The following is a 24,628-nucleotide window of genomic DNA, read 5'->3' as shown; positions in this document are numbered from 1 at the left end:
CACAATGAATCTGTATTAGGTTAATTCGTTTTCTCACCAAAGCAAGCACTACTGCTGAGCAATGTTTCCTCCAAGGAGTAGTGGTCTGTGAGCGTGCCGCCTCGGTCCCATGTGGGACACTTACCGAAGGGGACTAAGGGCTGGGGGCCGGAGCCAGGGGCTGGCGTGGGCTCCGCCGGCTCCGGGGAAGTGCTCTGTTCCCCTCCATCAGGGCCGGGGAGTGCAGCACTCCCCCGGAGCCGGCGGAGCCTGTACCAGCCTCCATCCCTGCCTTGCCTCACCTCGGGGAGGAGCTGCTGCCTGCCCCAGTGAGGCTCCGCCAGTTCTGGGACACTGCTCCGCTCCCCCACATCGCCTCGGGGAGCGAGGAGGCACGTGGCGTCAGGGCCAAGGAGCAGAGCAGTGTCCCAGAGCCGGCGGAGTCTCACTGGGGCAGGCAGCAGCTCCTCCCCGAGGTAAGGCAAGGCAGGGATGGAGGTTGGGGCAGGGGACTGGCTCGAGCTCCAGGGAAGTACTCTACTCCCCGGCCCTGATGTGGGGGAGCGGAGCACTTCCCCGGAGCCGGCGAAGCCTGCCCCAACCTCACCTAGGAGCTTCAGCTCCTCTCCTGCTGCGGACCTTGAAAAGGCTGTGCACGGCCACACTTTTAGTTGTGTGTGGTCGCGCACAGGTGCACCTTAGAGGGAAAATTGCTGCTGAGGATAGGAAATACTAAGGATAAGAAACAACATGCTTCTACTTTTGCTGCTTATAGCAGTTTTTGATGCTTATTTGCCTTTTTTTGATTTTCTGTTTTAACTATCCTATCCCTATTTTTAACCAAGCAAGCAACATAGAAGTTTACCTTTACCTTACTATGTGTAGGTTTAAACCTAGCATAACTTTGTATCACTCATTTTGTTTTGAAACCGATTAAAAAAAATTAAATAAGCTTCCAAGGTAATTAACTATCATCTTGATTTTATATATCCTGTAAGGTTATTTCTTTTCATGTTTAGATCCACGTCAACTATGGCTTTGGCTTCTCTCCCAACCTTCTCTAAAGAAATCGTCCCTTCCCTTCCTCCCTTTTTTACCCATCTAAATTTAAAAAACATTCAAGGAGTATTAGTTATGTTTAGTAGTCATGTTAATGTCACTGAATTCAAGATACGACAGTTATCCGTATCTCTTAGCACTGCAGGTACAAACTGCTACTATGACTTAAGTTTTGAAATCAATGCATCAGTCCTCCAGTGTACCGAGGGGGTATGTGGGCAGGGCAGTCAATTGTAATATGGAAAAATATTATTTTTTTTAAAAAGAATTCAAGTTCTTTTTATCTTCCCCCTTCTCTTCCCTCCATCTAGTTTACAATTTCTCAATAGCAATCAATTCAATATTCAATTCAATTCCCCATTCAAACCAGCTGTATCAAAATTAAAACCTGCAACATGAACTTTCAAGAGACTACGCCATGGAAGCAGAAAAACTGATCCAGTCACTCCAGTGTCTCTCTGTCCTTTTTCAATAGCTAAATCACCCCATACCAAACAGTCAACGTGAAATATCCTGACTGTTACAAAAACTCCCTCCCCTAGAGCTGCATACATGCTAATTTTCAAGCAAACCTGATCAGAACACTCAATATTTGCTAACTCAGCAAATGGGGCTTTTTTTCTTCGGAAAAAATTGAGTATACAAAATTGCACACCTACATGGAAAATCTGAATCATATGCCAACACCGCTTGTTTTGAAAGAGCCAAGATTTTAAAACTCAGCAATAGGCTTACAATAGTCTTAATCTGAATGGAAGTACAATGTGCCATTATAATGCTCAAAATTGTTTAAAAAATTTTTAGTGTTTATGAGACAAGGCTTTTGTGTAGGCATTTAGTTTTATAGCTATGCAGAGATTATGAAGTTTAAAATGACTATAGACAGGATTTAGTAACAATGTCCTTTGTAATGACTTTCAGAAATACCCACTGTTAAAACTGTTTATGGGAATTATATTTTCAAATTCATCTATTAGCCTGAGAATCCCTCTTCACTTGATCCCATTCACTGCATACACACGACTGCAGAAGTATTACTGATAGCATGTGTATATATGTTACGTTAACAACAGATATTATTTACCAATCAGTGGCACAAACAGGAACAATGCATTCAACCAATAACTAGGTATTACTCGTCAGTATAAAGGAAAATTATTTTAAGTCAATCACAAGTGTTACTTCCATTCTGCTGTGATACACTGTTCATCATTTTGACAGATCACAAACTAGATGGGATAAACAATAAAGTAAAAAACTGTAACACTATAAAATTTATCCCAAAGAGTTCAAGAGATTGAGAAATAAATCACTTAATGGAGTCTCTGCCTACTTACAAAGAAGAATCGGGTAAGTATAGAAAAAATGATACTACATGATCATGGGTAGGACTTTACTAAAGGAAAGCTTACACGTATAGGTGAAAACTAACACAGGTACCATCTCCCTGGACCAACTGTCTGAGGCAAGTACAGTTTAGGGGTATGGGCAGATATAAAGGTTATACTGCTGTGACTTAATACCAGTATAAGATGTTCTGATCTATTATACATTTACCTCTATGGTTAAATGGAAAAAAAAACCTACCACTGCTTAACGCTGTATGAAGTTGCACTGGATGTAGCTCACTTATATCTGACTGCTATAGTGTCCAATTCTGGCTTCTGAATGCTAAATCGCCCTCTCATTTTAAAATTGTTTCAAGTTATATTTGTTCACATCTTAAAGGTACTTCATGAGACACCTTAGTTTTGAGGCTACCTCTATATTCACTACCCTGTAAGACTGCTGGTTTGATAGGAATGTTGTACTTGATGGAAGACAAGAGTGAAACTTAAGCAGAAATAGAGTATTTTTCCATACGTGAAGTCATCAGATTAAGTTCAAACCTGAACACGATTTAACACCCCCACTTTTTTTTTGTTTGCATAAAACTTGCCTCAACAACAGTTAAAGGACAGTGTTGTGCTGCCTGCCCCCTTGCCAATGCCATGGGCAACATACAGAGGCTGCCCATTCCACTTGTAACATGTGCCGACCCATGACTACCCGTGCTCTAAGTTATGCCTGCATGGAGGTTTTAGCACACGGAGGTGCACAGCTGGAAACCAACTGTCTAGGTCTCTAAACAATTCTTTGCCTTTGACAGACAATGCTGTTATGTACAATTTCACAGTCTAATCTCCTCCATAAAGTATAACCTGTTCTGCAACATTCGACTCATTTTCCCTATAGAAGTGAAAAAGAAAGATTTGCCCCTGTACAGCTACATGCATTTCTTTTTATGCTATGCTTACAATACTTATTAAACAAAGTCTATACATACACTCTCACTCTGAAGATCAGGTCAACACGTTTCCTTTCCTGGATAACTAGCACTCAGCTCCAGAATCATTAACTAGTAAATGAGCATAATAACCAATATACTTCCTTACCCAAAAATGAGCTCTCTCCATGCTAAGAGGAGAAGCAGGCCAACAAACTTTATTGTTTTGCCCATGAGGAAAATCTCAAGCTTCAGTATAATCATTTTATCCCATATGAGCACTTAAATTTGAGGGAAAAAGTTGGAAAAGAGGGAAAAAGCCACAGCAGCTGAAGAAATATGCAAGAGAGGCAAGGATTTTTGTAGGCAATATCTTAATTTGCGTTTTAACACTGCATCTTCCCAACTACCAGATGACAAATATTTACCTTAACAACTAAAGTGACCAGTTTTGTTCTGCATCTACTTTATGGTCATGAGTTCAATTCCAAATAAAGCATCAAGAGTTCTGGAAATGTATTAAAGCTCATCAGACCTTGTACATGCCAACATGACTACAGAGAGTCACAAACGATACACTTTTAAAACAGCTCAAACTAAGTTTTGGAAGTTTCACAGCTGATGCTCAAGCCTCCAGGGCCTGTCCCCCCCCCATGCCATGCCAACACAGATGGTAGACAGCACTATAAGCCTGACCCCTCTTACCCTTGAAACAGGCAGGGAAGGAACAACAGATAGAATTACTTGCGAGGGTCTCATGGCTCTTAATTCAAATGCCAGTCTTAATCAGATATAGTCCCGAACTGTAGACAGGAAAATGTAGGCAGAAAGGCCTGGTGTGTTCTGCTGCTGTATTAACAACCCTTAAGTTACACTTTTTCTTATTGTTTGTACTGCAGCTGCACTGCTGCTTTAGCAAGTTTAACTGTTACCAGAATGCCTGTCACTTGAGTACTGGAATTTTTTCATGTTAAAAACACACACATCAGGAGTAGGTTCCAAGGAAGTAAGATATTAGGATTCTGAAATTAGTGTCAGCTGTGATTAAAATAAACTCCATATTTTAGAAAGTCAAGCTATAGTGTAATCAGTCTGCTGTTCCACTAAAACCAAAGTGAAATAAGTTATTTTAAAAATGAGATTGGGATTAAACGAATGTGACATTTTCTTTCCACTGCTGTATATCAGATGCAGAATACTGAAAGAGAGACACCCAGCTTCCTATAGCCCATGAACAACTATGTATAAAATGTCAGATTTCACAACAAATTATTTCCCAATCATTTCCCATAACACCAGTTCACACTAGATATTTAAAAATCAATGTAAACAGATACATTCATAATGTTGCCATTTAAATTAGCAGAACAGTTATAATTTTTTTTTCCCCTTTAGAGGCTATGATGGATGGTCAACAAAGGCAAAAACATTAACAGGTGGTTGTTTTTTTGTAAAGACATCTGGAGCAGTGAATAAGAGAAAGGAGAAAGTATTTTGTAAATGAGTGGAAATTCAGGTCTCTGTTCACATGTTCTGCAGAAATAAAGGGAGATAAAAGTTTAGATTTAAAACTTACTATCAGTCCATCTGCGTGCTTCTCCTCATTATTTTGGTCCTTAAGGAAAAACGTTAAAAATATCAACACATGAATCTTTTATCATTAATCAGTCATGTTATGTGAAAATTACACGTACTATACGTTTCCTCGGGAACATTCTATTAGTAACTAACACATTTAGAAAACTGGTTCTACATATTATTTCTTTATCCTAAGACATTATCCACACGTCCTTCTGCACCGAAAAAAAGCCTATGCTTTAACTGTGTAGAGGACAAGCACACTGTTAAAAGTCTACTGACATCTGAACATGGTACAGGCGAACTGCTTGGCACTGAACCATACTAGCTTCTTTAAGCACTATGCCTATAGGTACAAAATGTTGAAGAAAGAGTCATGTAACGAACATTTTAAGTAACACTTCGGAGTTTTTGAAAATGTCACCTGTAACAAGCAAGGAAAATCACAATTGTTGGGTATGGCATTAGTGATTTACCAACAAATAGTCTAGTATCAGTCAAGACAACCAGATAAATTTAGTTCTAATTTTTAGTGTCAAGTCATAGTACCAGTCACAATATTGTATTTCTCATTTGTAGCTTAAAGTTTTATTCAGCAATAAGCTTTCTGGATTTCAACATATATTATTTGACGTGCATCTTCCTGTTACATCTCTGAAAAGATGTCTGGTTTCAAACCTGACAGGGGGGCAGTACAGGTCATTTGTTCCCACTGAGATTTAGTTTCAGTTTGTTTTAAAAAAAACAACAAAAAAAAAAACACATTAATATGAAGGACTCATTTATAAACATGATCTTAGGAGATAGCAAATGGCAAGTCGAACAACTGTGTCTCTAAAAACTAAAACACACTGATACATTGGTTAAATCAAGATTCAATATGGGTGCTTTATTTTGAAACTTGCTAAATTGCTTCAAAATACCAGCATAACTAACATCATTACAAGGATGGGAAAAATGACAAGCCTAAGCAGACACTGCTAAAAGATATAAAAAAGTCTAAGTTTTCAGTCATCAAGAACATGGTTTTTATTAAATTAAACACCTCTGCTTCCCTGTAAATGTAAATGTAAATGTATCTGGTGTTGCTGGACCGCTAGCTACAGAGCTACATTATACATACACTATACAGTAGTAAGAGGCTGGCAACGGCAATGGTCATTCGCACAAAGGGGCAAAGGCTTATTTTGTCCTCTTTTCCATTGTGGTATATTTATGACTGCAGTACAGCATATGCCCATTTCAGTGACATTTATCTCATTCTGAAAGTGCTTTGGGCCACCTCAAAGATAAAGGCACTACATAAAATCTGATCTCATGCTTGCGTATGAAAAAAACTGCAAGCATGAGATCAGATTGACTGACTGACCCCATTTGTTGGGATTCATTTTAAACACAAAAGCTCTGATCCCAAGAAGCTTCAGGTGCATCAATTCTACCCACTTTCCAAATACTGCCAGATGCACTTGGAACCTAAGATCAAGCCCAGAAGCGGCACTAGTTCAGAACATTTGAAGATGAAACATCAGCCCTATTCTACACAAAAATTATTTTTTTTTAGAACATCCAAGAGCTTCATGAAAAATAAGCATAATTTGGTTGTTAAAACATCCATCACACATATACTCGAGAACAGGCTCAAATGTTTGCTGAATGGGGATTTAGAAGTAATATATGCTTACTATAAGACAATATAGTAGACAATTGTTGTAAATTCAAGGTCCAAGTATAATGTAAAAGCAGACCAAAACACACCTCTACAACTTTCTTTCTACAGGTCCAAGGCATAATTTGGCAAGTGATGTGAATACCAGCCTCTCCCCCTGGTATTTTATTTTCACAAAACGCAATTTTCTAGTTTCAAAAGCATAAGCCGTCAAGCTACAAATCATTTTAAACTGCCATCTTATTTCTGCAATTAACAAACATTAAAGCCTTAAAAAGTTTGCCAAGTCGGGTTTTAAATTAAAATGTAATCACAATTTTCTCCTCTGCTGCTATATACTTCATTAAAGAACATAAAAAAAGAAAAGGGGTCGGTTTCATTGTTACTTGCACTTACTTTCAGGATCATCTGCATGGCAAGTAAGGCTGCATTAACCCAACTGCAAACACTGCAAGATGCTTAATTCAAAACAAAAACTATTCTTGTATTTTTAAAATGCCACTAAACTTAAAGACTAGTTTTGCAAAACCTAAATGTTCACTTAAGTTACCCATGGATGCCTTTTCAAGAAAATAAGAGGCTGAATGAAGACTTCTGTTCACTTTGTTCTCTATCCCAAGAATAAGGAACAAAGAACATGTATGCAGCTAAGCTCAAAGCAGCATCACAATGAGTAACCTGGGACTGCAGCTCTGGAGCTGGTGAAGCAGCAAGTTAATACACTGAGCCTACAGGAAACAAAGCTGGGGTTGTTACAGGTACAGTAATAGATGACTCTAATAACCGAGTCATCATTTACAGCAAGCCGCTCCTACTGGACTGGCCATCAGCTTCTTCAATAAGCTAACAATGGCAGACACCTGAGCAAAAGTCACCACCAGGATTCCAACACCAGTTAGGAAATCTGTACCCAGGAGAACGTTTGAACACACCTCCTTAATTAAAACTACATTGCCACTTCCTTTAAAAAAAAAGGAACAAAAAAGTACTGAGAATCAACCCAGAAACAATGCAATGCAAGCTTCATGAAGCAACGAGCAAGGTTCTATCATATTTAGGGAAATGCTTTTTTCTTGCAACAAAGTAAACCACCCTCTTATTGGAGAACTTGCTCAAGTTATGAAATAAAACTTTTGCATCTAAAAAGGAACAAAAGATGTTTAAAACTCCAGAATTAGCACTGACCGACTAAAAGCACAAAGGCTAGAGCAGGGGTGGGCAAAATGCGGCCCGCGGGCCAGATGCAGCCTGCCAGGCCATTCTATCCAGCTTGCAGGGCCCCCCCCCGAAAATTAGAAAATGAATTTTATCTGCCTCTGGCTGCGTGTCATGCAGCCCTTGATCGCTTGCCAAAACTCAGTAAGCAGCCCTCCGCCCAAAATAACTGCCCGCCTCTGGGCTAGAGTAACTGAAGTTGTTGGATTTAACCTAAATTACCAAGTTATGTATGCAGTAACTAGCAGTATGAACCAACGTACAAGAATATTTTAAACCATGTCAAAACTACACGCAACTTTTGTGAGCTTCCCTTCCAAGTTCAAAATAGCTAACAGCATACTTACTTTAGCAATCTGTAGCAACACAATGCAGTGTTTTATTGATTCTACCATGCTCTAGGAGAAGGAACAAAAACATTCAGTATCTTCCTACCACAAACAGTACATACACAATATTATCAACAATGTATTGATGCCAGAACTTTTCATTATAAGAGTATGGCTAATGAGTTAAAGGGACACAAATTTACTGTTAAAAAAGCCATGCGAAACAATTGCAATATAGCTTACAGTAAAACACTGATGGAGCAGGAACAAAAGAAAAGGGGAGAAAAATGGAAGCCAATTTCAAGCCTTCAAGAAACTATAAACAGATCAAGTTCTGAAGAAGAATCTATGGAAATGCACAATTTGGGAGGCAGGGGCAAGGTGAGGAAACCCTGCAAAGACGTTGCAAATTTCATTAGACAGACAGACAGGATAAGAGAGGGAAGAAGGGACAAAGGTTATAGGAGGAATACAAGGAGCAAATAATATAAGCTTTTATAAACTTGAGTAGATTAAAGATACAACAATAGGAAAGTAGTACCAGAGGGGGAGCTAAACATGAAGAGGGGGGGGAAAGAAACATTAACAGTTATTGCACAGGATGGAGGGGGATGAGAAGAAAGATGCTGCATCTAATAGAGAGGTTACTATGGGATTGATGTGATGGCAGGAGTAACAACAGAACATGACAGCACTGTTAGTAGTGGGAAGCGATGGAAGTAGACAGGGCAGAGTGTAAGAGTAAAATCCCACAGATTTGGCCTAAGTTCAAGTGACAAGACCCAATCATGAAAGACTTAAGTAATTTGTGGCAAGTGCAAGAGGAAAAAACAGAGGATAACAAGAATGGACTAACCGAGAATAGAAATAAAATTAGAGGGAGGAACAATCAACTAATAATTTCTGAAGCAAGTATAAGAAAGGCTGGAGGAACAACAAGTAGAGGTGCACTGATACATCGGTCCACATCGAATCAGCACCAATAAAAGGAAAATTTACATTATCAGCAATCAGCTTTTTTGGCTGATATGGCAGATAATGTCGTCAATAAATGCCATGTGCATGTGCACAGCTGCAGCATGCATGTGGCCAGGCATGTAGCCCGGCAGCTTTGAGAGCAACAGTCCAGCTGATAAGTCAGTTGGGGGTAAGGAATGTGGGGGAGGGAAGGTGCGTAGGGGGCAGATCAAGGCAGCTAGTGAGGGAGGGAGTGGGCCTGGGACAGGGCAGGACACAGGATGGGGCTCATCCAGAGGGTGCGGGGGGGCAGTTCCCACAGCTGCTTGCACCCCCAGGGGAAGCATGGGGGAGAGCTAGATTAGATTAACATCTTGCTGGGGTCCTTTGATCCCAGTACTCTTTTTTGCTATGCCAGGGGGTTGGGCTTGATGATCTGTTCAGGTCCCTTCTGACCCTACAAACTATGGAACGATAATGTGCTCCTGGATTTGTGCACAGGGCAAGGGTGGGCTACCTGATGCATGCTCAGGGCTGGGGCTGCTAAAGCTGCTTCCCAGAGGCTGTGCTCAGGCCATGATGGGTGGTGGCAGCACTGGGTGGAGGCTACAGTCACCCCAAAATCTGCCATAGCTCCCCCCCAAGCATTGCCAATGCCCACCCTGTCCTGGGCGCAGCCGTCGGGAAGAGGATGGAGCAACCTTGGCCCCAAGCCCACAGCAGGCAGTCCATCCTCAGCCCGTATACAGATCTGGGGGCACATGTTCCCTGTGCCTCCCCCAGGAGTGTACGCAGTGTCAGGAGCCGCCAGCCCCACCCTAGCTGAGCAGTGCCTGCCCCTGCCCTAGCCCCCACCCCCAAACAGACTTACCAGCTGGACACTGCTCTCCATGCTGCCGGGCTGCATATCAGCTCAGTGCTGGCCAATAATCAACCATCAGTATTAGCCCCCCAAAGTCTTTAATCAGTGCACCCCTAATAACCAGAGAGGGAGCACAGGACTGAAATGGACCCTCCTGGGTCCCCAACTCCAGTTTCCAGTTATCACCAATTCATATAAGAGGTCCGAGAGAAGAGTGGGGAAGGACGTGAAAACAGAGTGGATTTTCTATGATATCCAACTTAATATAAGATATATCTTGTGTTCCTTGTTTAAAAGATTCCAGAGCTACTTGGAAGTTTTCTGGTAGAGTGTTTTCCTGTTAGAAAATACCAATTAAGTAAAAGCTATTAGTTTTTTCAATGAGAATTCATTAATTTTGCTTACAAAATTGAAACACGTTTTCAACCAGAATAAAATTTTCCACTTTGGCTTTGGCACAGATTGTTTCAGTTTTCCACTTGAAAATGACTATCCATTTTATTTCATTGCAATGTAATATAAAAAAGTTAAAACATGAAAAACCAAATTTGATCATTTTTAATATCCTCAAGTCTCAGTTTGCAAGAAATTTCAGTGTCTTCTTTTCATAACATCTTAATTTTAGATTTAAACAAGATGAAGGATGCGATTTTTCACATGCAAAAGCTACATAATGGATGAAAAAGTTTAACTTACATTGGTTGTTTCTTTGAGGTTTTCAATTTTCTGTGAAGATAAATATATTTTAACAACACAGTTAGAAGAAGAGTTATTAGTCTGTAGTTCTCGCTTATTACCTGTTAAGCTAGAACAATACTAATTTTAGCCAAGTACTGGAAAGATTATAGCAATTAAATATTTTAAAAGCTTCTGTAGTATAAACAAAGAAAAATGCATTTTTGGAGCAGACAAGACAAATATCCAACTGTGAATTAAACTAGCAAGATAAATGAGACAAAAACTACGAGGGCAACTGAACATCATATATCCAGCCATATTATGTAACGTGTCAGACCTCGCATATTAAATTTGAACAACGAAATCAGAAAATGCAGTGTTGTGGGTCTCAGAACAACCTCATTATGCATCCTTACGCAAGTAGCACCATATGCTAATTGCTAATGTGCACCTAAGGGACTGAAAACTCAAAGAACATAACATCACTTTCAGAAATGCAATTGGTACACCTTAATAGAATTTGTTCTCTTTAAGCTTCCCCCAAGCATCAGTATCTGAAGCTGCTGATTTAAATAAACAAAATAATATTTAAAACACCCCGTTATTTGCCATAAATACTGCAGTTGTAGTAAAGACTGCCAGCATGGAATCGCGCTTTAGATGACCTGTATGACTTTGGCAGATAAGCTTTAAACTATCTAGTAAACATTGTGCCCAGATGTTTGTATCCCTTTCCCAAGGGAATGTTAACAGGGAAACCTGACAAGAGAATACCACAGAAACTGAATGATAAAATAGGGCCCAAAGAGTTTCATGCCCCCAATTTAGATTTTAGATCTATTGAGTGGTTTTCAACCTGTGGTCTGCAGATCCAGGGATCTGAAGACTCTGTCTAAGGGGTCTGCAAAAGATGACTATGATCAAAAGTATGTGACTACCCACAGTTACAATTCAGAGGTCTGCACCTTCATTCAAAATTTCCAGTGGCCAGATCCTGCCTGCAGACATGGGGTTTTGGTGGCATTCAGCTGTGGCTGTTCTCCCTGTGCTGCCACAAGGCTGAATACCAGCAGCTGCCAGGTTTTAGTAGCCACCCACCTCTAATCCGAGATGAGCTATTCCAGCCCACACCTGGAAAAAAAAAGTTGCCTATCCCTGCTCTAGAAGGGAGATAGGAAATAATCTCCTGTAGGATAACTTTCCCCATTTTTAAGGATGGTATGCATGAATTGCCTACTATAAAAAAATCATTATGCTGTTCCCAAACCTGAAATTATCTCAGTCTGAAGAGAATTATTTGCAGGGTGGAGTGGGTGAGGGAGGGGAGAGAGAAGTTAGGGACAGCTTTCCAGCTGACCAGGTGATTAAAATTAAGTACCAAGAGAAACAGTAGTTAGGTTTGTTTTAAAATCTTTCCTTAAAAAGCTGTAAATTTCTTCAGCCAAAAATCTGTGGATCTTGAAAATAGGCTTTGAGGGCAGTGGTGGATTACAGACATGCCCTAGTCACTGTCCTCCTCAGCCTCTGCATTGCCAGTGTGAGACACAAGATAGACATTAGGCTTATGGTCCTTCCCAGTAAATGGCAATTCTTATGACACCTTCCTGCGAAAGATCCCATGAAGATATAGGATAAATGGCCTACCATGTCCTGGCATATATTCTACTAGTGGCCCCAAGTGCAATTCTCTGAACTCTAGCTACAATTTTCAGGCATATCTTATTCTACAACTAGAGAATAAATCACTTTGGTGGAAGTTTGCAGTACAATTCTTAAAGTCAGCAATTTGCCTACATCAAACTGCTGGCCCACAGACCTGCAAGTCTGGGATAGCTAGATTACAGTGAGAGCAACTCAGATGTGCCTCAGTATGGGCCCCAAATACTGGGTTCCAATGGGCATGGCTCTTCTCACAGCTCCATGAACCTCTCTTCCATACAGTTATTCTGGAGCAGTGCTTCCCAAACTTTTCCATTTCCTCAGCACGACCCCTCAATCCCAATCCACAGCCTCCCACCCCCACCTGCTGATGTTGTGACCCCACTTGGGGTCGCAACCCAGTTTGGGAGCTGCTGTTCTAGTCATTTGTCATCTCCTGCCCATAAGACTGCGAGATCTGATGATACAGCACTAGTTTCATGTTCTACAAGTGCTAGTATACTGGGGACTTCTGCTAATAGAGACCATATGACAACTGCCATGCTCATCATGACCATCTTTCCTCCCCAAGCTGAAACCCCTCCATGCTTCAGAAATGCCCAAAAGATCATCAAGCATCTCGGAAATCGTATCATACTGCATAACCAAATGGCCTACAATCGAAAATAGCTCATCTTATGGCTCCATGGATTGGTCCAGGAATACAAGTAGTTATTAGTGATGACAGAGGTAGAAGAGTATCACAGAAAGGTATTTGTTTGTGCAGTTTATGTGCCCTGAGCCTTCGTTGGGAAGGGTGGCAACTTAAAACAGGCAACTAGAATAAAAAAAAAAAAAAAGACAACAACAAAACAAAAATAGCAAAACAGCCCTACTAAACAGCATCTGGACCTAGGAAGCTAAGCTAAAGTCATATTCATTCACTGGGCCATGAAGGCAAAAAGCTGTTCCACAAGTCTGGTCTAATAAAGACTATTTTGTGTGGTGGTAAAAACCTAGGGTACTTCTCCTTGCCCCTCGACATACTTACAGAGGGTGACATGGGCGTGAAGGCTGTAATGTGCACAGGACAATGTCATGTCAATCATAATAGGCTTCTGTGGCTTGAGTTTGCATGGGTGAGGGGCAAACTGCTGAAGCAGTACTAAGCTTGCAACCAAAAAAAAATTAGTGTTTTAGCTTAGAGTAGAGACAGTCAATAGAAGGGTTTTTTGTTTGTTTTTAGTGCTTCTCTTGTTTCAAGCGAGCAAGAAACAATCTATAGAAGTAACAGCATTGGTCAGACAGGATTAAGTGAACTAACACTGAAGAAGGACAAACAAGCCTCATCTTTAGAATTACAAAGATGTCTGTTCTAGTGGTGCCTTGCTGGGATGAAAGAAAATCCCATCCGTTTAGTACAGAGCGAACTGTGAAGAAGTCTCCAGGGATCAGCAGCGATCCAAATGCTTCTAATGTCCCCAGGAAAAGCCAACGCATTTCCTGAGATTCAGGAGGGCATCTCAATACAGGTAAAAAATGAAGGAACCATTTTCTACTTAAAACTTGAAAAAAAAAGGAAACCTTCAAGTCCTGGTTTTTCAGTCACCTGTCCAGAGGCTGGTCATGAATATTTGAACTGAAGACGCTTACTCAAACACAACACAAACAGACAACAACACACCACCAAGAAATGGAGAGATCTTAGGAAGACCTAGACTTACAAAAAAAAATAATCTGCCATAATGAGAAACCAGACTTCAGGGAGAATACATTCAAGGTCACATCCTTTATATATAATTATGTCCAGAAATAAAATAAGCAGAGTCAGCAAGTTTCTTTGCTACCTGCAGAAGAAGCATCAAACTGTACTCAAATTGCCAACAATACTTTAAGCAAACAGCTTGTTTTTCAGACTGGGGTAAGAGGAAAAATGAGATAAAATAAACACGTTCCAAAATCCGACTCTTTTCACATTATTCCACATTAATATAATGGAATAATGACTTCTCATTAAAATGCCTATTTTCAGACTTTAAAACATTACGTTTCCAATCCTCCCCCACCCCCTTTAAAATAATTAACCATTATAAAAAAAAAGGAAGTTTGAATAATATATTCAATCTTTCCTAAAGATTTGGAGACTTCAGGTATTCAGTCCTTCTCCCTTGCTTTCAGAATGACAGTTCATAGGGTAAAGAATATAAGCCAGTTTAAGGAAAATTTTCAAGCAAACTCATGGTTCGATATTTTTTCAAACTCAGGGTTTGATCTCTTTTAGAGTCTACATTGCATGAAAATTGAAAGCCATGAAAAATACCATCATGTCAATTACTAAATTAATATAGCCCTCTTCACTACCCCAAACACCCCTTTTGTTGAGGTATGGTCAAGAAAGAAAAAACCACCAAGGTAACTAGAAAGGATGCGTTAAGACTGATCAAAAGGTAAGGCACAGTCATTCTTAATATTGTAAAATTTGGAGAGCTCCAAATGTGTGCTGCTAATACAGTGGAAAACCATGCCAGGTATACACTGTAGTCATGCAGCATCTGCTTTTGAAACAGATTATCTTATTATTTCAGCAAATTTTAGTGACATTTTTCATCATTAAAAAAAAAAGGCATTTATGCACTTAAGAAGGTAACCAAACCATTTACTGCAGCCCAAAACTGGTTTTAACGATTCAGAAACTTCTGTTATAAAAGTATCCCATATACATGCTATTTAAAAAGTTAAAATGTTCCTGTTACTTTAGGTAACTTCTAACAATCAATCAGTTATAAGAAAGATAGGTTATGTTCTTTTTAAAAGATACAGAAACTAAATCAAAGTGAAGCTTTAAGACAATGCATGATTATATCAGACTGAAGAAAAACAAAAAGAAAACAAATGAACATTCAAAAAGGAAAAAGCGATATATAAGAAAAAGTGTACTTGCTTTTCTCTGTTCATCATCTTTGCAGTTCTGAAGCTTTTCATCGAACAGCTAAGGGAAAAAGATACATTTCTGAAAAATAATGTGACTGCTGTTTTTCATGCATGTCAATCAGGCTGAAACTACAATCCTGAAAACAACGCAAAATATTTAACAAGTGGTTAAGACCTGTGAGCACATAAACATGATCTACAACATTAATTTCTTTTTAGAGTGTGTGCGCTATGATAATTAACATTTCACAATGCCTTGCAACAGACCAAAATTAGTTACCAGTGAGCAGCCCCTAAATATGCAGGCAGGCATTGTTCCATGCTTGATTAAAAAGCCAAGTAAAGTAATAAAAGGGAATTCCCATCTAGCTCATCTTAGGCAATGAAGCCTGATGTGATTTAGGATCCTATAAAAGGAGCAAATTGTCTTCCAAGGACAAAGACATTCTTCAAAACAACTCCAACAAGGCAACATGCTTTTCACTCTTATTTTGGACTGAAGTACCTTCAAAAGCAAAGAACCTGTGCATCACAACGTCTATAAAACACCTAACACACTGCAAGTCCCAATCCTAACCTAGGCTGCTGAGCACTCTCCCAACAGGGACCAAACGTTATTGATGTTGCTAGGGCTCGTGTCCCAATTACTATTGGGAAGCAGTCTCCCAAATACTATTACCTCAAATTTAATTTTACCTTTAAGCATAAAAGAAAAATGAGATAGGGTATCAAGCTGAAAAAGATAACTAGACAAGCTGGAGTCAGCTGTTGGAGGCAAGCAGTAGATTATATTTGAAAGCAGCCAAAAGGTACAGAATGTATTTAATTTTTAGTTGGCATAAGCAATTAAAGAAAAACATCTGTGACTCTTAACACAACCGAGGTCAAATGCAAGATAAGAAAGGGACTTGCGCTATTAAAATCCCAGATCTAGTTGGTTAAAAGTGAAGACCTCAGAAATCTATCTAAAGATGCACTAATGGCTCAGAAGGGATTTTATCGAAAGGTAATCCTGCTTTATTTCCCAGGTGATCTTCTCTGTTTATCCCCATTTATCATAACTTGTGATGAAACAGCCAGTTCAGAGATGCATAGACTTACCTATCTCCAATGTGCTGCCCTGCCCTGCCTTCTCACAACTCTAGCCTTAACACTTACCTGCTCCTGCTAATTTAAAAGGACGTTAAGGCATCCAATTTACATTTAAATAATGCTTGATCTTTTGACATTTGGACTCAGAAGAGCACCTTGTCAAGAGTTCTAAACTAACCCTAACTTAAACAAGCATAGCTTGTCCAAAGTGTAAGAAGTATAAGTCATTTGAATATACACCCTCTCTCTGGAGGAATGTAAATTATTCAGGAAAAAAATTCACCAGCAAAAAAAACCTTAGGGTGATCAGCTTCGTTCATAACCTATAGAGTGAGAAGATGGAAAAAGGCTGTATTTTTGTATTTCCAAAAAACTGTTTTTAGTCTTCAGGCTGCATGTTGTATGAGTTGGCCTATGTACTTTTAAGTATCTGCCACTCCACACCTCTTTCAAGAGGAAAAAAAAAAAAGATGATGTAGGAGGGCTTGAAAAGTGTTAGCATTTTATTTCCCAATATTTATTTCCAGTACCATATTTAATAAGGTATTAGAGGAACTAAAAAGCCCCAACTTCAGTCTTCTCTCTCTATCTCTTCTTCCATTAGCCCTGTCCTTAAAAAAAACCCAACCAAGTGCTGCCTGTTCCACACTTAGAGCTCCTACTGGCACAAGGGCAACCAAGCCACGTCCTGGACCAGCCCTCTGTTCTGGCTGCACCTCATCCAACTACCCAGGTTCACCTTTAACTTGTACCCTTCACGCACCCAACCAAATTCTTACTATGATTCCACACAGGATTTGCCCAATAATAAAATCGGCAAGAGAGACCATCTGAAGTCAGCTTTAATCTCCTGGGTCATAAGAAAAAATACCCTATGCAGGAACAAGAAGTTTTCCGCTGCTTCCAACAGCATGGTGCTATGCAAGTTAACTTTGTAATTCCTCATCTTTCCACGCAAGCTCAAAAAAAAACAAACCACAAAATGGGAAGCAAAAAGATTGTGTGTTCTGCTCCTACAAGTTACCCATGATCACGTAGCAAGATACACACTAACAGGGCAAAGTTTCCTCAGATGATAGCAACTATAGTTAGCACTATAAACTGGAACAGCAGCAGAGGCAGGATCCAAGAAAACTCAAGCTGAGGGGCAGCATGATGATTCTAAGAATTCCACTACAAATTTAAATTCAATTTAACATCTCTCTGCCAATTACCAAAAAATACATTCTTTTTAAAAACCACTTAAGTTTCTTATTATTCATTTACCAATTCAAATCTTACTTACACTATATAACTGAGAAAAATGAGAAAAATTAAATTTTGCGTTTTCCCTTCCAGTTTACCAAAACTTTTATCTTCTTGGCTGGGAATCGCCCATACTTTTCCCAAACAATCTCTTTTTATGGTTCAACCATAAGCCAAGGAGGAGAGGATGAAGCTGTGACTGACACCTTTTTTTTTTCTTTTTTTTTTTTGACAGATTCATCACAGTATGACTCTCTTCAGTTAATTCATTTGCTCTCTCCTGCCTTTCCTGAAGCATAACAAGGTTCTCTCTGCATCTGCACTGTACATCTGAAGTATTTGGGCAAGTCCCCCCCCACAGCTGTCCTCAGAACAGGGCCCGAGACTCGAAGAGCAGAGCTCCCACTATCTACTCTGTAGGTGTGGAAAAGTTAGTTCAACATACCTTCAGTTGGTCTATCAAGATCTGTAAATACGCATCTGCCTCCGTAAGTTTCTTATCAAAATCGTGAACGCTGGGAACCACTCCTGAATCCACACCCTACATATATATATAAAAAAAAAAAGAAAATCAAGTTCATAATTAGCATTTTCAAGCAATGACAAATGTATTCATAACTGCTAATGAAAGCAGTCTGATCTCTCTGCATGTTATGAGAGCCTAGGCATTATTTTGCAACACTAACCACATGATCCCCTCTACTTTCTTGCAAGTAATGCAGTGTACAACATTGCAAAATCCACCAACTGCCACGTCTCCTATGGCACATGGTAATGAATGCATTTATTACGATTCCAAAAGGATTAGTCAGTTATTCTATGCAGATAATTCCACCATTCCTTTTATTACAGCTGCACAAACAAATTACTGTGAAGTGAGCAACGGTGTGAATTCAAGCATGTTCGCTGCTCTGTGGAAACTTCCTGTCTGCACACTCTTACCCTATCCTTACCTGTGATGGAGCTTGCCCCTGACTAAGTGACCTACCTCAGACACAGCCATTAATGTGGAGTAATGAAACGTGCTGTTCCTTCACACCCTAGATCACTTTGTAGTAACTTATTTCCTTTATGTTAGTCAAAGGACAAAAGAAACACAACACTAGCTCACCTCCGCATGCTCTAGCATCAGGGACCAAACAGAATGCTATAAAATACTATTAACCTTAAGAGACGAGTCAAGCAGCCCGACAGTTGGATGACTGCCATTTTCACAATCAAATTGGTACTTAGACAAATCAAAAGCTACAGCTTTTGCTGCAGCTAAGATGCCAAAGACTGGACCAACATGAATATTGTATCTTATTTCTCATTATTAGAAACGGTTCTGTTAAAAAAAAGGACAGACATCAGAACAGCGGCTGGGAAATTTAAATAGATTAGTTTCAGTGTTTTTAACGTCTTCTGCATGTATAGTAACTTGCATGATTTCACCATGTAGAAGTGTTATCTCCCTTCCTGCTCTATTATATAACCCATGGGAACCAAGATGCCTTCCCTCACATGTACATTGAAGTTGTCTAAATTCAAGTTTTGTGATGGACACGGTCTTTTGCATTTAAACATTTCCCTTCCTATTTATACAGGAATCTCCTCGGTTTAAATAGCCGAGTACCTACCATGTATGTAACGTACAATTAAAAAAAAAAGCAGCAGGATGTGAACCTTTTACTTTTCATTTAACCGACTAGCAGGTTGGCAAAGCATTGGTTTCTTTTTTTACCAGAGTACAGACAAAACTCTAATGATTAGAGTTAGGCCTGCAGGGAGCTCAATCTAACCATAATTAATGCAGAAAAAATCAAATCTCTCCTGGATTATTTATACTGGCCCTTGAATCCAAGTGACACTTCACTGACAGATCAGTCATAATTCCTTGCCTAAAGATAAAGATATGTGGCAGGACCACGTAAAAACTTGGAGAAAGGAAACAGAAGGACAGACAGACAACGGTTACAACAGATGCACAATACGAAGGTAAGCACTCATTACTGGATTTTTACTACAGCAAAAATAAAAGGCCGCTCAGTTGTAACCAGAGTGATTTTTTACTTATTTATTTTTTAAAGAAAAGGAGATGCTAAGAGAAGACCTCTACATATTCAAACACTTGAAAGTTTAAATAGCAGAGCCCCGACTGTTGATGAGTTTAAAGCATCTTAATTTGCAGACATAAAAATATATATGTTTCAAATTATGTTTTTATGTATTCTTTTGGCATGCTAATCTTCACGTTAGAATGCAATTCTCCCTCCTGCATTGTTCTGTCAATACAAGTTGACTCTTTTGAAGATCTGACTGCCACAGAAAACACACCAACAGTTGGTGGGTCTTCCGAAGATGAGGACAATGTGCAACGACTCCTTTAGTTTAGCGTGTACAGGCTGCACATGTTATGGTGCACAGGTCCACTCTCTCCTGCCAAAACACACACTGGATTCAGGAAGGAGATTTATCATGTTTGTCAAGTCTTGAACTCAACCAAAAACTAGAGGTCTGATCCAGAAAACTGTTCTAAGGCAAAAGGATCTGCTCAAAAGAAACATTTTGGGGAATGAGTGAATATGAAAGATTCATACAGAATCAGCTAGTCCAAGGGTGCTAAACCCCTGGCCCATGGAGTTTCCCAAGGGTCCCGAAATTTGGCAGAAGGGAAGCAGTGGCAATGTTAATTGCCACTCCGCTAATGCGAAATTTCCAAACTTTCAGGGGGCCTGTAGGCCAGATATCATGTCCCTGCATACCAGATCAGGCCCACTGATCACCCCATGCAGGATCGGGTCAGCATGCAGCCAGATCCTGGCTTTTAGAATTTGGTGGGGGGTGGGAAGAAAGACAAACATCAAGGAAACCCTTATTAGTAGGGACCTACTTAATTAAAAGTTTCTTAGAAACCACAAAATAAGGGATTGTCCATGAAAATCAATAATAACAAAAAAGCCCTTCATAAAAGTAAAATGCTGGCTTCCCAGTAGGCAGGCACGAGCTGGCAGGGTGGCATGAAAGCTAGCAGACAAGATGGCAGCTGCCCCCCTCATCCCCAAGTAGGTCCCTGTATCGTGCCAATTAAAAAAAAAAAAAGTCAGTACTCATAATATTCTGATGTAATAAGATACAAACTAGAAATAATCATGTAAGCTCTGCCACTAGTAACACTCTCTTTGCAATTCCACTGCTGGGATACAACCTGTCCAATTCTATAGCTACAGCTATGTAAAAATTTGTATTTTCCTGCATTGTTAAAGGAAACAAAAATTGTCTGCACAGCAAGCAATGACACTAACTGTAGCAAGTGATCTAGCCTTATCAGCTTTTTTTTTTTTTTTTGCTAAACCAGTACAAATAGGACTTTGTTTGCGTCGAAACTGTATGAACTTGGGAAGATTTCTGCTGAAGATGCTAAGTTATTAACAAATGTAGTACAGGTTATTGTGTGGTCTTTCTACTGCACTCATGAGTCAAATACTAATAATAAGTGAACAGTTTAATATTTATAGTGATGGTTTTAGGTAAGAAATCATTGTTGATTTCCAGCCTCTTAATGCTAAGAGGAAAGCTGATTAAAAGACAGGTGTTGCGTCACCATTACAAAAAAAAAAATAAAAAAATCTACATTAAATACCAAATTAGTTCCGCAAAAAAAATCTGAAACCAAGAATAGGATCAATCCAAGAAAATCAACAGCAAACCATTTTGACAGGAAGATAAAGGTCGCTAGTATTAAGCTCAATTAGAGTCATTCTGGGGAGAAACACAAGTACCAAAGTGTAGTATTTCACCAAACTGGATACACAAATCAAGGACAAGGAAAATTAAGATGAAATATGACAATCTGCAGAGCAAATTTAATTTTGTTTATGAAATATTGTAAGCTTGTATTGTTAACACAGATGGTAGTCTTTAAACTGAAAAACAAAAGGATTTTAAATTATCAAAATGTTAGGAATACATCCACTGAAAACCTGTAGAGATCTAGAAAACAAATTCATTTTTCAGATTTGACCACTGTCCAGCAATATTTGATGGGATCATACAAGAAAGGCTCAAGCGGCAGGATTATTTTATTTCTCTATTTACCTATCGGGCAACAAACTGTGGAAAGAAGATTGTTTTGTGGGTGGAGGGGGCAGAGAGGGAGGGAAGCATAGACCAAGTGCTATATTTACAGCTGATAGAAATATGATTTTCTTTAGGAACCTAGCACAATCAGATTATTTCCCCATTTATAGACCGCTTCAGATTGTGAAGACTTCTTAGTAAAAAGGGATGGAACTTGGATGTTTTTAGATGAGAGATGTCAAAGATGCAGTGCACGGGCCAGATCCAGCCTGCAGCACCTCCAATACTCCCTGTCCAACTCAAGAGTTGACCCGTATGCAAGTCCCAGACCAGATGAAGCAAGCACTGCATGCAGTACATATCCCTGGACCTGTGTGCATGCAGTGCAGTCCTGGACACAGCAGCAGGTCCTGTGTGCACACTGGATCCAGAATGCTGGGAAGGGGGGTGGAAAAAAAACAAAATCAGGCCTATGGACCAACCCTAAAAGGGCCAGATGAGTTTGATGCCCATTTTAGATCGATATTATGTGGTCAAGAGTTTAGAACTCTACCTTTTCTGTATGAAACAAAGGAGTTTACCAGTAAGCTAAGGAAGAGATCCAAGTCTACTGCATACCATACATATACATGTCTCTCTAGAACAGGGGTTAGTAATCTAGGACCAGTGGCTGGATCTCACCTGCAGACATGGGCCTTTGGCAGTGTTCAGTTGTTCTCTCTGTACTGCCACAGGGACAAGCGCCAGCAGTCGTGGGGTCTTAACACCCACCCACCTCTAACCTGAGGTAGGCCATTTCAGCTCACAGCTGGAAAAAGTTGCCCATCCCTGCTCTAGAAGGATCTAAACCCAATACTGGAGTTCCTAACTCCATCCGCAAAACAAAATGATTGATCAAGTACACACACACACACACAGCGATTCTCAGCAAGGGTGCCAGGGAATCCTGGGTGTCTCGAGATCCTTTCAAGAGTGCTGCAGGATGCCAGGCATTATTAAGCATGCAAACATGATTTACAAAATCAGTCCTGAGTTTTCAAACAGGAATCCTTAGCATCAAAAACATTTTGACCTGGTCTAACTTTTGAGTTCTTTGCAACAGGAAAACTACTCTCTCTTCTGTAATCATAAAAAAAGAGCAAAAACAAAGAGCTGAATTTTCCCAGGCACCTCAAGTCTAGAAAAGGTGAAAACCAGCACTCTAAGGCTTTGGGAAAGAAGTTCCTCACTCAAAAATAAGAGTTGTACATGGCTTGCCACAGCTACGTGCCCTTTGGATAACATTTGTAGAACTGTTTCAATAGCTTAACAGTATTATAAGTATTCTCAAAAAGACCTTTCCAAGGCTTTGACAGGATCTGCCCACAGGAGTAAGACTGCTGTGATAGGCTGGGGTTTCTTTGGCCTTTCGGAAATCAAGCTCCTCTTGAACAGAGGAATGTCTTTGGATGGTCAGAGCTAAAGCCAGCAGCAGCCCACTTCTGTGAATTGCATTACGCCTATTGCCATGCTTCTGAAGCAGGCGAGGAAGAGAAAAGGGCAAGGTTCTAGTGTTTCTTGGCTACGTCCATGAAATCTTTTTAATCACCAAAAGTTTTGTTTATGAGAAGGTGCCCTGGGAATATAGCTCTCTCTACTTGTCCTAGCACCTCAATTTTAAAGCTGAGGTCATTTACCCAGAGCAGAACTCCCGACAGGTTTTTTCAAAGGAACACAATTCCTGGAAAACTGCTTGGCTGATGACTTGGGCCCGCTCAAATCTATCTGATGACAGGAACAGGTCTCTTATTCTCTTCCTCTGCCTTACCACATTCCTCAGTGTCTTCCCTCACCTGGAATAGTTTGGGAGACCAACCATCCCTTTTCCTTTGAGCCTTCATGCCCTGCTACCTACTACAATTCTTGCTGGTTAGCTGCACAGCACGGAAGATACAACCACGCGTGACTCACTCCCTTATTCAGCAACAGCACCCCTTTTGCCTCTTGTCCGTTACTTTTCTGCCAAGCTGGGGGTAGGGATTCACACAGTTGACAGAATGGCCCTTCGGCTTTGGCCACCAGAACAAGTACCAGGAAGAAAAGGGACTAAAAATAAACAGCGCAAGAAAGTGGCAGAGAAATCAAGAGAACTGCGAGCTGCAGCTGGTGCCGTGGAGAAGGGAAGTTCTGGGCACCTCCAGGCTCTTTCGTCCTTAACAGAGAAGTGGGCTGCTACCGGGCTCAGTTCCAAGTGCAAACAATCATATATGGGTCAGGAACATTTGACTAGACCAGGGGTGGGTGCTCAACATTTTTATCCAGCAGGTCAGATGGGCACTGCCCGATCCTTCCCACCGGTGGCCCCAATCCAGCAGCAGCCCTGTCCCGGCACATGGAGGGGGGCAGGAGGCAGCTTGGCCCCGATCCAGCTGCATGGGGCAAGACTTGCGCCAGGTCCAGCCTGGCCCCATGGGGAGGCAGGAGCATGACCCAGCCCCAATGGGGATGGGGAAGGGACAGGGACATGGTCTGGCCATATGTTGGAGGGAGGGTCATGGCTCCTACCTGGAGGGGCTTGGGATTTTGGCCAGGGTGGGGCGGGCAGCGCTGCCACTGCTCTTCCACTGCCTAAATTTCCTGCCCTGTGGGGAGCCGCGCCGGGCAGACTCCCCGTCTTCACCCGCCAGAGGCTGAGCAGCCCCAGACCAGACCAGCAAGCCTGGGACGCAGCTGAAACCAGAAAGGAAAGGAAAGTACTGACAGGCGAACGCTGGCGTGGCAACAGCCGCAACCCCGGCCCATCGGCAGCGCGTTTTCAAATTAAAAAAAAAAAGACCTAGGTGCGAGAAGGGGCCGAGGGCGGGCGGGAAGACACCGGAGCAGGCTCCAGTTGCCATTTCCAGGCGGCGGAGCGAGGTCTAGCGTTGCAACGGAGCCCGCCGCGCTGCGAGGCACTGGCCCGGAGGGAGGACGAGACACCGACACATCCACACCCGCCCGGCAGCGGGAGGGGAAGGGGAAGCGAGAAGAGGACGAGGCGGAGGACTCCGGGAGCCGGCTCCGGGGCTGCCGGCCGTCCCGCGCCGCTGTCACCC

At 40.9% G+C, this 24,628-nt stretch overlaps 1 protein-coding gene across 3 annotated transcripts in view; it reads right to left on the bottom strand.

The window, feature by feature from the left end:
* Nucleotides 1-24,628, bottom strand: part of OSBPL9 (oxysterol binding protein like 9) — a 100,237-nt gene that overhangs the window by 17,999 nt on the left and 57,610 nt on the right. For 2 of the 3 annotated variants that reach the window (XM_014598646.2, XM_059727827.1), the window contains exons 5-9: nt 17,941-18,036; nt 15,169-15,216; nt 10,608-10,637; nt 8,111-8,161; nt 4,881-4,919 (exon numbers count right to left, since the gene is read on the bottom strand). In XM_014598646.2, coding sequence (XP_014454132.1) covers nt 4,881-4,919; nt 8,111-8,161; nt 10,608-10,637; nt 15,169-15,216; nt 17,941-18,036 — 264 coding nt within the window. The remainder of the gene's footprint in view (nt 1-4,880; nt 4,920-8,110; nt 8,162-10,607; nt 10,638-15,168; nt 15,217-17,940; nt 18,037-24,628) is intronic. The other variant, XM_014598647.2, reaches the window with a different exon arrangement.

The sequence above is a fragment of the Alligator mississippiensis genome, chromosome 5 (assembly GCF_030867095.1).
Source record: "Alligator mississippiensis isolate rAllMis1 chromosome 5, rAllMis1, whole genome shotgun sequence".
In the NCBI taxonomy this organism is placed as follows: Eukaryota; Metazoa; Chordata; order Crocodylia; family Alligatoridae; genus Alligator; species Alligator mississippiensis.
This window is presented reverse-complemented; position numbering and strand designations above follow the sequence as displayed.